This window comes from Sinohyriopsis cumingii, unplaced genomic scaffold (genome assembly GCF_028554795.1).
Source record: "Sinohyriopsis cumingii isolate HCF-2022 unplaced genomic scaffold, ASM2855479v2 utg002530l, whole genome shotgun sequence".
NCBI classification, from domain to species: Eukaryota; Metazoa; Mollusca; class Bivalvia; order Unionida; family Unionidae; genus Sinohyriopsis; species Sinohyriopsis cumingii.
Genome location: NW_028316239.1, coordinates 964,615 through 980,874, shown reverse-complemented (window position 1 = coordinate 980,874; position 16,260 = coordinate 964,615). Strand labels below are relative to the sequence as shown.

At 37.1% G+C, this 16,260-nt stretch overlaps 1 protein-coding gene across 3 annotated transcripts in view; it reads right to left on the bottom strand.

Annotated features, from left to right (window-relative positions):
• Positions 1–16,260, bottom strand: part of LOC149770182 (neurotrimin-like) — a 180,580-nt gene that overhangs the window by 42,907 nt on the left and 121,413 nt on the right. For all 3 annotated transcript variants that reach the window (XM_089949281.1, XM_089949282.1, XM_089949283.1), the window contains one exon: positions 4,216–4,340. In XM_089949281.1, coding sequence (XP_089805407.1) covers positions 4,216–4,340 — 125 coding nt within the window. The remainder of the gene's footprint in view (positions 1–4,215; positions 4,341–16,260) is intronic.

The window sequence follows — 16,260 nt, the reverse complement described above, 5'->3', positions numbered from 1 at the left end:
CTAATGAGCTTCGTGATCTATATTATTGGCTTGGGATACTTTGGTTGTAATTCAACATACGGCATTTTGGGCGAAAACATCTATAAAACTGTTACTCGGGAAAGTGGAAAAAAATTGGTTATTTGTAGCTTGATGGTTCTGGTTTCTGATATGTCACTCAATGTTCCAAATGAGGGTTGCTGCTGTTTTGACTGGACACATGGTGAATGGCATTGGCGGCAAGGCTACGGTTGATGTTATTGCCCGTAGTATATATCAAGGAAGGACTGGAAAGAATATAACCAATACATCAGCTCATAAACATTGTCCACAATTGTTTGTTTCCTTGATGGAGACTCGAATTTACTATGGCTGTTCCAATGACGTATATACAACAAAGATTTTGCCGAAAAGACGCATTGAGTATTAGATACAAGTTCCTCATATCGCACACATAAAAGTTCTTTTTCGTAGTGTTTTAAGAGATGATCAGTTTTGTTTAAAGGTACGATAAATACATTTTATAGTGGATAACTTGTGAAGCGGCAATTCAAGAATCAAAACTAGGTGGATATCCTCTACAACGCACTTTCACTTCTTCGAGTCGGTGTTTGCAAACTTTACGCGTTCTTCGATATCGTACACGTAGTGTTTTAGTCACTCGTTGTCAGGTAAAGTGTTCCTTTTAGCATTACACTGTTCATGTCATCAGACGTATCGAGGGACACGAAACATTTGGTAACTTAAATAACCTTTTTCAAATGTGCGTATGTCTTTAGGTTTTCTTTTTTCCGTTCTTTTTAAATGGGAACTTAATCCCCCTCTTTTAGGGATCGCGGGTGATGCTTGAAACAATTGCTGAAACACCATCACTTTGGGGTAATTTATATCTATCTATCTATATCTATCTATCTATCTATCTATCTATCTATCTATCTATCTATCTATCTGTCTGTCTGTCTATCTATCTATCCATCTATCTATCTATCTATCTATCTATCTATCTATCTATCTGTCTGTCTATCTATCTATCTATCTATCTATCTATCTATCTATCTGTCTGTCTGTCTGTCTGTCTGTTTGTCTATCTATCTCTCTATTTATCTGTCTGTCTGTCTGTCTAACTCTCTATCTATCTATCTATCTACGCACCAGGGGACCAGGCGGAAGGGACCCGGCGGAAGGGCAGCGTTTTTCTACTGACTCGGTAAGGTGAGTTGATCTATTTGATGTATTTACAATTTCGGATCGGATTGATTTCCCAGGACAATTTACATGTTATTATTTCGCCCCTACAAATCTTTATGCAGTTGTGTTTCAATGAGCTTCTGGACATCCTTGTATGTCAGTCGTAAGTCGATTTGCAATCGCACTGTGTCCATATCAGTAACTATCTGATTTGCTTTGTGTGCGAATTCGCGTCGTTCACACAAACATTTTACACACCTCACGTTTAAAATCTTTTGCAACAATAACACGGGGAGCAGCTTTTGTATTTTTAATATCCTTGGGGCTTGTGGCCCAACTACAATCGAGCACGTTCTACGACCCTGTCTCGTGTATTATTCCATTGACGTGCCAGCAAATTCGTCTTTGAGCTTGCCAACATAATTTTTTTGTGTGTGACTAGACGGAGATTAATCTTTTGGATAGCAACTTGTGCCATAATCGTTTGCAAGTATGTTCTACATAACCGTCGTCAGTGGTGATATGCATAAGAAGTGAACTGATGTCTGTGTAGAGCTATGGGGCACGATCCTATTAAAACGGGTTTGATCTTGTCATAATAAATGAGCAGCTTTGACAAATCAAGCATGAACGCGAAATCAGACTAGATTTATTTTTAACTTCAGCTTCGCTTTCGTACTGTGAGCAGCTAATAGTCTGCCGTCCAAAATGTTGCGTGACTGAAATGCCGCGTCATCCATAAGTCTGCATTGTTTGTCTTGTACACTATCACAGACAAGGTAGACTCGAATTCGCTTTTGCAAATTGTCTATCGTCTCACCAAACACAGCATTGTTCTTGAGCTTTAAGAAATCTTTATCAAACCGATTTATGACTATTGTGCGCAGATCTTTATCCTTCTGTATGTATGGAGCCACCCACGCACGTTGGCGAAACCTGAGCACCCGTTGGACTCACACACACATACTTGATCGAATATAATACTGGAAGTTTCTTACATTTACTACATAGTTGCTCTTAGATCTCAGGTTCATAACAGCAATGGTGCATTCTATATAAAGACAAACCCAATCCTCAATGAGTTGGCATTGATACGGAGACATCATATTTCTTGTACATTCATTGCTTCTGGTGCTAGTGGATGGTGATTTGTGAGGGTGGTAGATAACTTTCATAAGGTACCCGATGTCACTCTTTTGATCATATATTGCATATTTTCATTTGTGGGAGGAATCTATTTAAATCCACCAGCTAAACTACGGTATCAGTGGAACTGAAAGCGTTATTGCAGATCCAGCAATGAGTGGCATCAGAAAACTCAAGAACATAACCAATAGTCATAATCATGTATGCATCGGAAAAGATCGGTTGTAACCCCAAGCGATTTAAGAAACATCAACCGAGTCCTGACCAAGATACAACATTGGTGGCTCAGTTACTCCATCAACCGAGTCCAGGCCAAGATACAACATTGGTGGCTCAGTTATTCCATCAACCGAGTCCTGGCCAAGATACAACATTGATGGCTCAGTTACTCCATCGGATCTGACTATAAAGTTCGGCAACCGAAGCTGACTTTGACTCAACGTCGTCGGAACTGTCATTTAAGGAATCTGAACTGAATGCGAAGGGGTGTCCCCCACGGAAACATTTAAACATTCCATGTCCGCGTAAACATCCTACATAACAGTCATAGTACATTGCAGTGAAGTGAATTTAAAAATATTCTTAGCAGGGTTTGTCAGGATTGTTCGCTGCGATTATTCATTTATTCTATTGCAGTAAAGGTCAAGGCCGTCAAGAAGCTGTTAGGTGCTAAATAAATGCAGGCAACGTCTGTATGGAAACAGTTTACCATAGTACCTACTATGCTGGTTAAGCAGACGAGAAAAATTCTGTTTTCACACAAAATGACACCAACACTCTGAACCATGTTCGAGCACTAGTACCAACACGCATTGCAAGCAATAGTTAAATACAGTATTTGTAATGGCTAATTCAGACGCAGAGTTTTACAAACCGTTATCTAATTGTTTTGATTTTCTAGTCAGGTGGTACATAAATAATGAGGTTATATTCCAATAGATAGATTACAATTTTACTGAGTCTATCAAGCAATTCAGAATATATATGTGACATGGTAATCAGAAATTTTAAATCATGCTTTTGCAAAGAAACAGGCTGGTTCTTGTTACAATCGTGCTAAAATTCTTTTAGAACCTTAATAGACCCTTCCAATCTAATGTCAGCTCAGATGACCCATGGGTTTACTCCGTAAAATAGGCTTTCCCTAATTTTTTAATATGTTTTCGGGACAGTCTCATGTACACGTGTTTGGTCAATCGTGAACATGAAAATGGTCATTTACTACCCTTTACGTGGCCCGGAGTTCTTTAGATAGATTAGCGTATTCTCCGAGTTATCATTTGTTCTTTTGAATCCCTATATATTCTTTTGATAAAACCCAGAATAAACTGTAATACTTTCAGAAATTAATGAGAAAGGCAGCAATAAAAGTACTGTATCATCATACACATCAAGATTTTGAAAGAGACTGAGAAAATAGCATGTGCAATGTACGTTTGAGTCGAGAGTTGACTATGTTATGGTCCTTGCTGTTCAGCAATGATCAAATTAAAATATATAGGAAAGATACAGAATAAATTATATTCATTGTAACGATCAAAACAATAACCATATAAACAAAGAACACACAAACTATTTTCCTACTCTATTCAGATATTTAGAACCAAATCGATATATATATATATATATATATATATATATATATATATATATATATATATATATATATATATATATATATATATATATATATATATATATATATATATATATATGTAGTATTATTGAAAAGGATATATTAAGAATATCATCATTTGTTCTTATTTTACAACGTAGAGTGAAGCTAAACATGACACATTTCTCAACAATATGCACCTTTAATTGTAATCATCATGGTAATTATTTCTTTAACCAAAAAAAAAAAAAAAAAAACCCACACAAAAAAGCAAACAAAGATCAAACCTCTTTTGTTCCAAGGTAACGAATCGAACATTGTAGTGTAGCCCTTTCGCCCTTGTAGTGTGTTATATTATCGGGGGTATCAGTGCTGAACTCGGGGTGTCTGTATTCCATATCACCGCTGATAACTGCAACAAAAATGGTTATGTAAAGTAAATTCTGGGCAAAAAGCTGTTTTAAATGAACCACGATCGCATTATTGTTACGGGCGGGGTGGGGTGGGGTGGGGTGGGTAAGCCCACAAACATCCTCCGCTAAAGCTACACCTACAATGCGGTCCTTAGAAAATGTTGATTTCCTAATTGCCAAAAGCCAATCCGATCCTTGTATGGTAACCAGACCTCACCAGGTCCCCAGGGTCAACAACAACCTATCACTTTGAGACCTCCAGTTTCATGAGCCAGGCCTTGGAAAACTATTGACTTCTTTGTTGCCAATAGATAATTCGAACCTTGCATGTAAGCCTAGTTGGCGAGACGAAATTCACACGTGCCAACCATTTCACTGAAGCACGACAACGACAACAATGACGCCAATCTACGGTCTCGGGGTGCAAAAGAAAATTATATCTGCGTTTTCTGAGTTTGATGTGCATTTTAGAATGCAGGCCGCTCAGCCAAAGATTCTGTCGAGACTAATATGATAGCGTGTTTTTGGATCGTGTACACTGATTCTGTGTGTTTGTGTATGTGTGTGTGTGTAATCTGGATTGTTAACGTAACTTTAACATGTCTGCAGTGTGGCAGCTTATAGTGATGTCTACCACTGGGTCATCATGTACCAGATGTGTAGCATCATGTCCCACCCAGTCACATTATCATGACACCTGGCTGACGAGTCCTAACACTAATCTCTTAATGCAGAGCGGCTAGCGAGGCAGCTATTTATATCATTTTTCTAAGTCTGGTGAAAGACGCAGCTGCTATTGGTACAGCATGTAAATGACAGGGTCACTTGCACACATTTAAATACGCGTTGATGGCCGTCGAAGTTCCAATCAGATACAAGAAAGCAGAACCGCTCTCGACGAAAACATCAGCTGAAGTCGCAGTCGTTTTTAAACAAATTTATTCGCGTGGACCTTTAGGATGGCCACGATTGCCACATGTTGATCCTGGAAAAAGAATTTATTGTGGGGTGGGTAACATCGCTGATGCAACAACATAACGTTGAAATCAGACGAGGAGACGTCGCCATACATAGTGATCAGGAAATGTTTGAACGATTCAATCGAACGGTTGCTGAGCAATTATTTGGACATCGGTACAACCAAGAATCAATGAGCAAGGATATATCTCATACATGGGTTGCAATAATGCTGCAGCACATGTTAGCCGTACTAAACAACAAAGTCAAGCGTGTAATCGGTATGAAACCGGTCGACGCAGTCGCGAAGAAACACTTACCGGCTTATCGGCGCGACTCGCTGGTGATACTGTTGCTAGGCAGCAACGTGACAGTCAGAGGTATTTATATAAACCTAGTGAACTTGAAGGTTGTAAAAAAAGAGGAACGAATCCTATCCTGAGCGTAACCACACATACAATTTCCAGCGTGTAAGATATATGGATAGGCCTGAAACCTGCAGACCAGATTTGGCAGATACTCAACGTGAATTTGTTCGTGAACAATTACAATTCTTGAAAATACCGAATTACCATCAGCACGGATTCGCTAGTAGCCCCCATTTAGCGGCCTTAGGACACTAGCTCCCAAACGTCGTTTTCACTCAAGACATGTCAGCGTGATATTATTTTGTGACATCAGGCTTCAATGATTATTTTGTCGTAGCTTTATCGTCATTTATTAATTTTTGTCATCTCGCTGATCGCTGAGAGATGGTAACAGATTGTCCCAAAATTGCGGCAGGTTGTAACGGCCCCGTCCCTTTTAGGCGTTTTGTGCCCATGGATGTAGATCGATTCCTTAATCATCTCGCTCAACTAACGTTTGTTTCCGACCTTCAATTTACTGAGTTGGTTTGCCAGTAACGGAATTCTAGCGAACTGTATTAGTCATTCATGTGCGGCTTGATTTGTTATTTTACTGACATTTGATGGCATCACTTTGGTGCTGGTCAGTTTTAAAAGCTGCGACTGCGGTTTTCATAATATTAATCTCGCGATTCTGTCTCAGATTGATGTGAATACTTTACCAAGGTCATCACCAAAAGTGCCGTATATAACTTTTTGTACTGGTAATCGTGAATTTATCTCCCTGCTCATCACAGGTCCACGTTGAGTGTTAAGTATTACCATATTATTGTTTTAGCCGATCAAATTGATCGATTGCTACAGTAATCTTCAGCAATTGTATCGATTAGTGACCGATAAACGGTGCTGTCCATTATGCCACCTGTGAATAATCGCTGGCAGCTGTGTCTTTCACCAATCAGGATTTCTAGTCGATCGACATCAGCAAGGACGTTATTGTGACAAAGGTTATTATAAATTGCCTGCGGGGTTTGTTTTTTACGACCCCGATCGCGAATGACAAGGCCAATATGGTTCCCCCTTCAGGTGATTATTCATCATGTGGTTAAAGAGTAATGGGCTGTTCCTCTAACTCAGTTTCTGTATTTTTTCGTGTTTCAGATATAGTTTGTACGCCCTATTTTCTCCTTTCCTCTACTTCTTCAATTTTACGCATAATTTCTTTGTTTTTACTTCGTTGTTTGTTCCTTTACCGCCATTTGATACGGTCAAGATTATTAACATTGTTCTCAGATTTGACTTGCTGAGCATTAGTAGCAACGCAATGTAGATCCTTAACCCAATCGCCTGCATACTTAACATATTCGGTTTTTACATATTAATCACTATGATTGTATCCAAACACATTAATAGCGTGTGTCTTGTCTTTATCCCTGATAGCGGCAATACCTTCCTAAAGTTATGCATTATGTCAGTTCTACATTTTGGTGGTGTTTAAAGATGTGGATGATCTTAGGGTTGTGGTTGATTAGTAGGTGGAGAGGTTTAAAGACGACCAGCAATATCCGCCGTTAATGTCACGAGCGTTTCTCGTGTTGCCTCAGTTTGGTTGGTTTGAAAATTGGTTTAAATTATTGTTCCGTATCTTCTATACATTCCACTTGAGCTTCCTGCCGTTGTTATTGCTGCTGTTTGACAGAATCACGGACGGGAAGATAATTCTTAATTGTCATTATCGGTCTAGTTTAGCTGTGTGAGATTCCATAGTTAGCGCAGAATCAATTATTTTTATAATAATTACAACAACCATTTAATTGCACATCACTGGTCAGCGGATACGCTAAAATACACATCAAAATTCAGTAAACTCAGCGCGCGCGCGCGCGCGCGCGCGCGCGCGCGAGAGAGAGAGAGAGAGAGAGAGAGATGGAGGGAGAGAGGAAATGAATTTAAAGGTTAGTGAAATCCCTGTTTTCATTTCTCGCTCTGCTAAAATATAACCTAATCTACAATATTGTTTAATTACATCAGTCGTTTCGGCATTAATTATAAGGTCTGTAGTATATTAACTTTAATTTATTTGTCAACTGTAATATAAAAGTAAAATCAACGGCAACTAATATGAATAGTTTCTCATCGCAGCTTGCATTACTTAAGTCATCCATAAAAATAATCTTGACCTATAACTACGGGTTTTGGGATATTTGATCTTTCTAACTGTATTTCAAACTGAACTTATATATATATATATATATATATATATATATATATATATATATATATATATATATATATATATATATATATATATATATATATATATATATATATATATATATATACAGAAAAGAACACCTGCATGAAAAGGGGCGAAAATTCTCTTTTCGTATAAAAGGAAAAATTAGCTTATATTATGGTGAACGATAAATGTCACGGACATTCAAAAATTGCCTGTTTAAACAATGGACAACGTCATTTTCGTTTAGATCATTTTGTACGTAAATTATATCATAATGCAGTCGTGAGTTAGATAGTATCTCCAAAGTTTGATATTCATTGTTGCAATACAGTACTTACAATGGAAAACGAAGTAACTTCATTTGTGAGCAAGTAGAGTGACCTTTGAGAGATGATTACTGCACCATAACTGTGTGAATCTTGTCACAGTCAGCGTGACATGCACCGGTAAACAATGACATTAGACTATGCCCACAATAAATCGCTACCTTTCGCTCTGTGTGTATGTGCGTGTGTGTGGGTGTGATGTATTTGCTGGACCATGATTGATTTTTAATTGAAATAACGATTACAGGCACATGCAGGCGAGGTCAATTCAAGGTTGTTGTTGTAGTTGTTGTAGGGTTTAACGCCATTTTTCAGCACACGATAGGCTATGCATGGCGGCCAGTATTAATGGTGGAGGAAGAACCCGGGAAAACCCCGGAAAGAACCACCGACCCACGAGAAGCTACTGGCAAGCTTTCTCACATACCCAAATTAGCCGAATCCGAGACTCGAACCCACGCAGACAGAGGTGAGATGGCAGTGATCCGTGACGGAGAACGCTTTAGACCACTCGGCCACTCGGGGCCCCTCAATTCAAGGTAAAGTAGCGGAAGATTGGGAAAGTGAAATAATTCTGAAACAAATTTGTGCAGTTGGAAATGGGTGACATAAAATGAGTTTTTCCAAAAGCAATTAATAAAGACGGAATATAAAAATTTGTTCTAACTTCGATGGACATGTACAATTTTGGTGGTTAGATAAAGTCTGTCATGAAAAGCTAAAAAAAACGTGGTGTGTTTCCCAGATTACATTCTATGTTGCAAATAGTTTTCCTCGCGAAATTAGTCAAAGTTTCTGCGGAAAAGCAAGACGCGACTCGGAGAATGTAGCAAATATCATTTAAAATTGTCGACGGGACGGGCTTCTTGAAGCTGAAGGACACGGAACTTAAACAAAACCCAGTGAGATTCGGCTACACTAGGTACAAAACGAGTATAGGAAAGTACATGTTTTCTCTTAATCGTGTATATAAGTTTACAAATATTTGTTGAATCTATTTGTGTTAAATTCATAATTAAATTTTCCTTGAGTTTGGAAGTTAATTGTTTCCATTTATTTGACTTGAATGTTACATGATTCTTGTATTCTAAGAATGTCATACAATATTTGCTTGATATAAATTTGTTCGAGTTTGGTAGTTTATATGTAATATGTATCATGTTTTGCAGGAATTTCATGCATAACGTCTCATACGACTTTTGAGAATGTGTGCATTTATCTTCTTAAATGATATTACTCATGTAGGATAGGAATTGCTTTTCCTATGTCTGGAAGTGTTATGCCAATGCTAATTAGCAAGTAATGTAATTAAAACATGACGAGAAATCAACTGAATCATTTGTGTAAATGAGTTGAGAATTCTTTTCAACCGTGAATCGTATGCCTGCCCATCGACGTACCAGTTATGAGTTATAACCTACAGAAGTGGCGAACGAGATCTCTAGTTATATTATGGTTCCGTTTAGGAATGCCAAATATGCTTTAGCATATCACATGCAAGCCTTAGTTTATATTTATATAAGACGATATCTGATGCAACAAGAGTGAGGATATTGTTCGAGCCAAAGAGGAAAAACAATGACAGACATTTAGGCTGCATTTTAACCTATTTAAAGGGGAAAAATAGCACCATATATGCATCACAGACTACAAAAAGAGAACAGATCATCAAGTTACATAGAATGACCCTAATAAGGCTGAAGATAGGGAGAAAAAAGGGAAAGAAATACGGTAATGCGTACCTGTCATCAACATTTGTTTTAAAAGGGCCGGAAGCAACCAAGTTATGCAGACATGCTGGGTACTTTTAATTCAATCATTCACTCCATTAGGTGATGAAATTTGTCTTATAGTTATAAAAGGAGCGACTAATTGTATTTAATAGAGCTTGATAATGTCAATTCTAACAGACAGTGTATCATTCAAATTTCAAGTCCAAGTTTATTTTGTTTATTGAATTGATTAAAATTGTTACAGTATATATACGTGGGCTACTTTTGTTCTATTCTATATCTCTGCTCAGATCTCTGTTATTCAATCCATTAATTTGCATATTTTATTGTATTATTTATTCCATCCGGGCAAAACGCCGTGACCACTCATCTCCTAGACATCGAAAACCAAACAAAACAAAAGCGCCATAACATGTGGCACCATAACAATACTGCTTGTTTCTAAACATATATATGAATGTCAGATCTTGTATCTTGTCTCGCTTTTCAAATCTAAATAATCTGTTTGAATGCCAGGCTGATTTGTCTCTATTGTAGTTGTAGGAATACGATATACGTAAATCCTATTTGACACGTTTAAAATTCAATAAAATTTTTTATATCGATAGCCATTTTCTGAATGATTTTATTCCTTAATTTTTCAGTATTTTTAAATAATTTTCTTTCCAAATTTAGTGATTTCCTTTCACATAGCTACTATAAATAATAATTTATACGCGCAAGCTGAAATGTTATTAGCCATTTTACTCTATACATGAGCACGAAAGAGTGTTTATATCCTGCCCGGGCAATAAACTGCACAAGAAGTATCTTTGGGATACTACTCAATTTCTGAAGTTGCAAAAATGCTTTTAGCGTAAAATATCTTAATTGCCACTCTAGGAAATAAAGCATGTCCTCCTATCTGATGTTTCAGGAATAATTGCCAGCTTTTCACACCAAGGAAGGTTGCTTGTTTGCGCTTTTTATAAATAAATACGGCGTACAAGCACCATTTGTAGGAACAGATGTAGATCATATCCTTGAAGACCTTTTCACTTCCTTTGTTTTTAAAAATTGCAAAAGTCAAAGACTCAAAGGTCTAACTGATTTATTTTAACGGTACATGTCAATTATATAAATGAAGTAACCTGACCACACAATACAAAAGTAAAAAGAAACGGAGCCTTATGTTAAGTAGGTTTTCTAAACTAACATAAATATATGACGGGTATCTTCTTGAATGGGATACTTTTTGAATTTCCTAAAATCGGTTGGGATTATTAATTTTTGTGCAACTGATACTGCTATGTTAATTTATTTACACGCAATCTGTCTATGGGAACCTTCTTCTCAGATGAAGTTCTTCGATTTTATTTCACCGAATCTCTCTCTCTCTCTTTCAGATACTTAGTCTTTTTTATGGAAAATCTCCCAAACAATATATAAGTTATTGAACAGTTACTTGATTCTTGGTTGTAACGACTTCCTTGGCAGCCTTAAACTTGGTTTTAAATCAATAGTTATCGTGCTGGAACAATGCCATTTAGTTATTGGAGAGAAATAAAACCAAACATTGGAAACTGGATCTGATTTCCCGTGATAGGTCTTCCTTGCATTGAGATAATTTCTGTAGAATATTGTTTTGACCCAATTTTCCTCCAAAATCTTAAATTGTTTGACATTCCCGTGGGAAATCTTCAATAAAAAATGGAAGTCATACATTGTTTGTGGAGTGGTTGAATAATTGTCCTGAGAACAATTATTACCCTGGTTAAATTGAATCAGTCTCAATGAAAATCACAAGCTACAGATCACACATGATTGTAGATGCAAATCTATCTTTCAGTGCAAGTGGTCAGTTTTATAACAGAACATATACTCCTCTCATTTTCTGCAGATACCATAGACCATGTTAATTACGTTTAAAAGTATGCCGAAAATAAAAGTTGATTATGTACCCTGGGATGAGGCCTGGATGTAAGGAAAATTAAGCTGTACACAGGCGAATTTATAAGTGCATTTATCTGATACGATCAATCATAAAATGATTACAATATTGCAGATTATGAAGTGGAAAATGGATTTCTTTAAACTATGCTCAGTCGGCATGTGTGTTATAGCTATGTGCCTCTGCAATATTTTAAATCATCTGGCGGCACTACCTTTCACGCGTCAAACAACCTAACGTTTACCGTATATTACAAACATAATAGAAAAAGATGCATATGCCTCTTAAGAAGAAATACACTATACATGGTTAAAATATATTTTAAAGGCTGAATGGCTTCAGGTCGAAGTAGCAATTTTGTGGGTGTTTTTAGAAAATAACGTTTTGGACAGAGTAACCAAGACTGTCCTTTTGTATTTGAAAATGCCTCTCTGTCAATAAACGAAAATGTATATTTACCAAAGATCATTCAGTTTCGGTTTTTCATATGAAAAAAACATTATTTAACAACCAAATAAAAAAAATACATTAACATAACTTTTTACACAAAACACTGCAATTAACTTATTGGACCTTTCTCCAAAACCTGTAAATTATAATATTTAAAAGTGACTCGATAGACACGATCAAGTTCAACCCGTTTAAATCACGGTATATTGTTTAGAAATATACATAGATATTCAGCAACATAGGTCTCTAAATGGGACGGACGAAATGAATTTTCCAGGAATTATAGATAAAACCATTTCTGCGTGTTAACTGTCAACTGTTGAAACAATCAGCGATAAAGATAATTATCAAATTAGTTGCTGTGACGACACATATTGGCTGTCAGCTTGGCAGCGTTTTCAATTTTCATAAACTAGACAACATTATAATTCCTTTGTTGTAAATTCAATGTCATAATGATCATCTGCATAAGGTGAGTAGTGAAAGAATTTCTTGTTTCAGCCATAATGGATGTAATTTTTTGAATCAGGTAGACATCATGCGAAGTGTTTTAGTAAAACCCAAGTTGATACGACGATCCATTCAAGAGGAATAAATGTGATTTTAAGAATTAATGCCGAACGGTTTTAATGATATTCCAGCATCACCATTTTCATTTAGGACAAACTTGATCAAAGAATAAAAGTATTTGTAAAGCTTAAATGCAATCGTCTAGGTAGATTAAAAAAGAGAACAGTGAAGTAAAAGTGAGTCTGATGTTGATTGCGAGTAAACGACTTTGTTTAATCCCAGCTTGAAAGATCGTGTTTATAACTGCATAAAAACACGAGTGTATTTCCATTAGGCTACCGGGCCGCCTAGCATAGAATGGGGAACTTTGTTATTTTGAAACTTGCACAACTAGAAAGGTGTGTCCATCTATCTGGTATATCATGATTTTCCTTTTTTATTTGGTGTCTACATAAAATATGCAAAACAAACAAAAAAAATAAACAAACAAAACACAATAATCCCTTCGCTCTATTGAGCAATTTTTTTTCTTCTAGAAATTCAAGATATGACAATTTATTCATTTTGACAGTCGACTGTTCAAACAATCTCTGATATCCTTCAACGATAACAACATTTTCAAATTAGCTGTTGTGGTAAACATGTTGGATGCCAGGTTGGCACCATCTATATTAAGGACAAAATAAACATCATTAGAAGATTTTGGTGGAAATCCAATGTCATAATGATCATTCATTCAGGGAGAGTAGTGTCATCAAGATTCGTGGTGGCCGCCATGATAGATGTGCGGCTGGCACCATATTCATTTAGGACCAACTAGGTATCATAAAAAGTCTAATGATCAAAACCCCATACTGGTTTAGGCTTACATTTGGAGTTAAATAGAGATAATAATTTTTTCAAGATATGGTTTTACATAGGTGCTCGTGTGTGTGTGTGTGTGTGTGTGTGTGTGTGTGACTTGGAATTTTTAATGTAGCTTTTAACAATGATATATATATATATATATATATATATATATATATATATATATATATATATATATATATATATATATATATATATATATATATATATATGGGTGGGGGCTTAGTTGTGGTGTTTGAGACAAGTTGCATAAGCAGCTTTGCCGGTCATGTGGATATATGTTGCCGAGTATCGTCATTACATCCGTTTTTTTATCTTATAGGTGTTGTCTAATGTTGTAAAGCGCTTACAGCTTCTAAAGATCAAGCGCTATTCAAAGTCCTCATTATTATTATTAAAAAGATGTCGTCAGAGAAGAAGCCGGTGATGTTATTAAGGATCAAAACAGGTGTTCATAAAAAAAGAATTATTGTTAAATAAGCAGTTAGATAATGTTTAACCGTTATGATAAAGTATGCCGACTGTGTATCAACTTCAAAATGAATAAATTCCAGGTAAAGACAATGTGGAACTTCTCTCGAGCATGGATCTGGGATCAACATTACAACACGAAGAAACCAGTGTTTAAGCTCAAGCTCTCTCTCTCTCTCTCTGCACATGCTTATGAAACTGAATCCCACAAAAGCACGATTCACAAAAGAGTGGTGTTTTAAAAATTTCAATCCAGTGGTTGCACAGTAGCGTTCGTGCAATCATTCATTGTGAAGACACTGAGGCCATTAAGCATAAAAACTTTAACAAAACATTTTAAAAGGTTGGAAAAATACACCAACAAAGATTCTGGATGGACTCTTGCTGAATGCTCGAGAAAGCTGAAGTTCATATTTAACAACAAGCATATGTTCCACCGCGGGCAGTGATAAACGTGAATGTGCTATGCCGCATTCGATCGAAAAGACCAGCCTCTAAAATATAAAGAACACCTGAGCGAACTCAAGTTTGGTAACATTGAATACTTTATGCAGGCTACTAACATTATTAACTTTGAACCCCTCAACTCCAATATCGTTCGTATTGCTTATGTTTGGAACAGAGGCCTTCAGCCGATTCGACTATTCAAAGCTTTCACGCCTGTATGCTTCAGAACTGATTTATTATTGTTGAGCAATATAGACAACCTTGTGGTGCAATACCATTGCTTGTAGATAATAGACCTTTCTCCAAAGGTTTCTGGCACAGCAAGCACAATAGGGAAAAGTTGGTATACATGTATTTAGCACCCAACAGCTGCTTGATGGTCACGAACTTTACTGTTGGTAAATCAGTGTGAAGACGTACCGTACGATCATGTCGGAACCTGACACTAATATTTTGAAATCCACCGCAGTGCAACGGAAGGCGAAAATACTGTATATCATCTACTAGGACTTTGAAAGACTGAACGTTGTAGTGAACAACCGGAGGTCGTCGTCGGAAGCCTCGCTTCCCAATGCCGCCCGCCATTAAATCAAACACATTGCAAATTACCCAACACATTGCATGCGGGTTTTGCAATTCTCTTGTAATTGAGACTGAATCACCAATTTTGCATTATGGCAAGGACTAAGTTGATGTGTTTATTAAATACTGGAAGTTACAGCAAAATGGATTCGACAGAGCTCTCTTTGCCGCAGACATGATTATTATCCTTGATAACATTTCATTTATGAGTTTTCTACAGCCACCCAACGTTGGATCTGTTCACATGTACAAGCTTCATCCCGCACAATAAAAAAAAAATCAAGATCGAGATGGGACTTTGCACAGACAAAAATCAACATTTGATTTTGGAACACAGTTTTCGCGGAGGAAATTCTATGGCGAGTCAATGTTACGTTCACGCGAACAACCGGCTTGAGGACAGATAAAACCCGGCTCCACCAACCAGTTACATTGTGTATCTCGAATATACCAGCCAGTGTTTACAGAGATCGATTCCGCAAAAGTAGACATACATACGACAGAAGCAGTGACCATGAATACGTCTTTGAAGCTGACAAGGAGTATCCAGACGAGGTGCAAGGCACCCTTAAGAATTGAAACGTTCTCATTGTCCCCCTAGTGTCTGACACCATATCAGTGTGGAATCGTGGACAATTAACACAATGCGTCAAGCTTGTGCCGAACATAGACAAGAAACTTATTTAAGCGGTTCACGGACGCAATTCAAAGTTATATTTGCGGTTTAGGATGCGTGTGCTGAGAGTCCACTGGATGCTCGCATTTCTCCAGCTTCCCTGAATGGTGCCATATTCGCAAACGAATACGGATCTGCGCACAATGCAAACAACGAGTTTGAGAAAGACTTATTCAATCTCATAAATTGCGCCGTGCTGGGGCAAATTATGGAGAACCTGCGCAAGAGAATCAGCGTGGACGTTGTGAGTGACAGCGAGCTAACAAATGGAACAGGCTAATTGCGAAACCGTCACTTTAGTGATGCAAAATGTTCAATGACGGAGTCATTACCGTACACAGATTACATTCAAAACTGAAGCTAACAACGGTAATCAATGTTGGC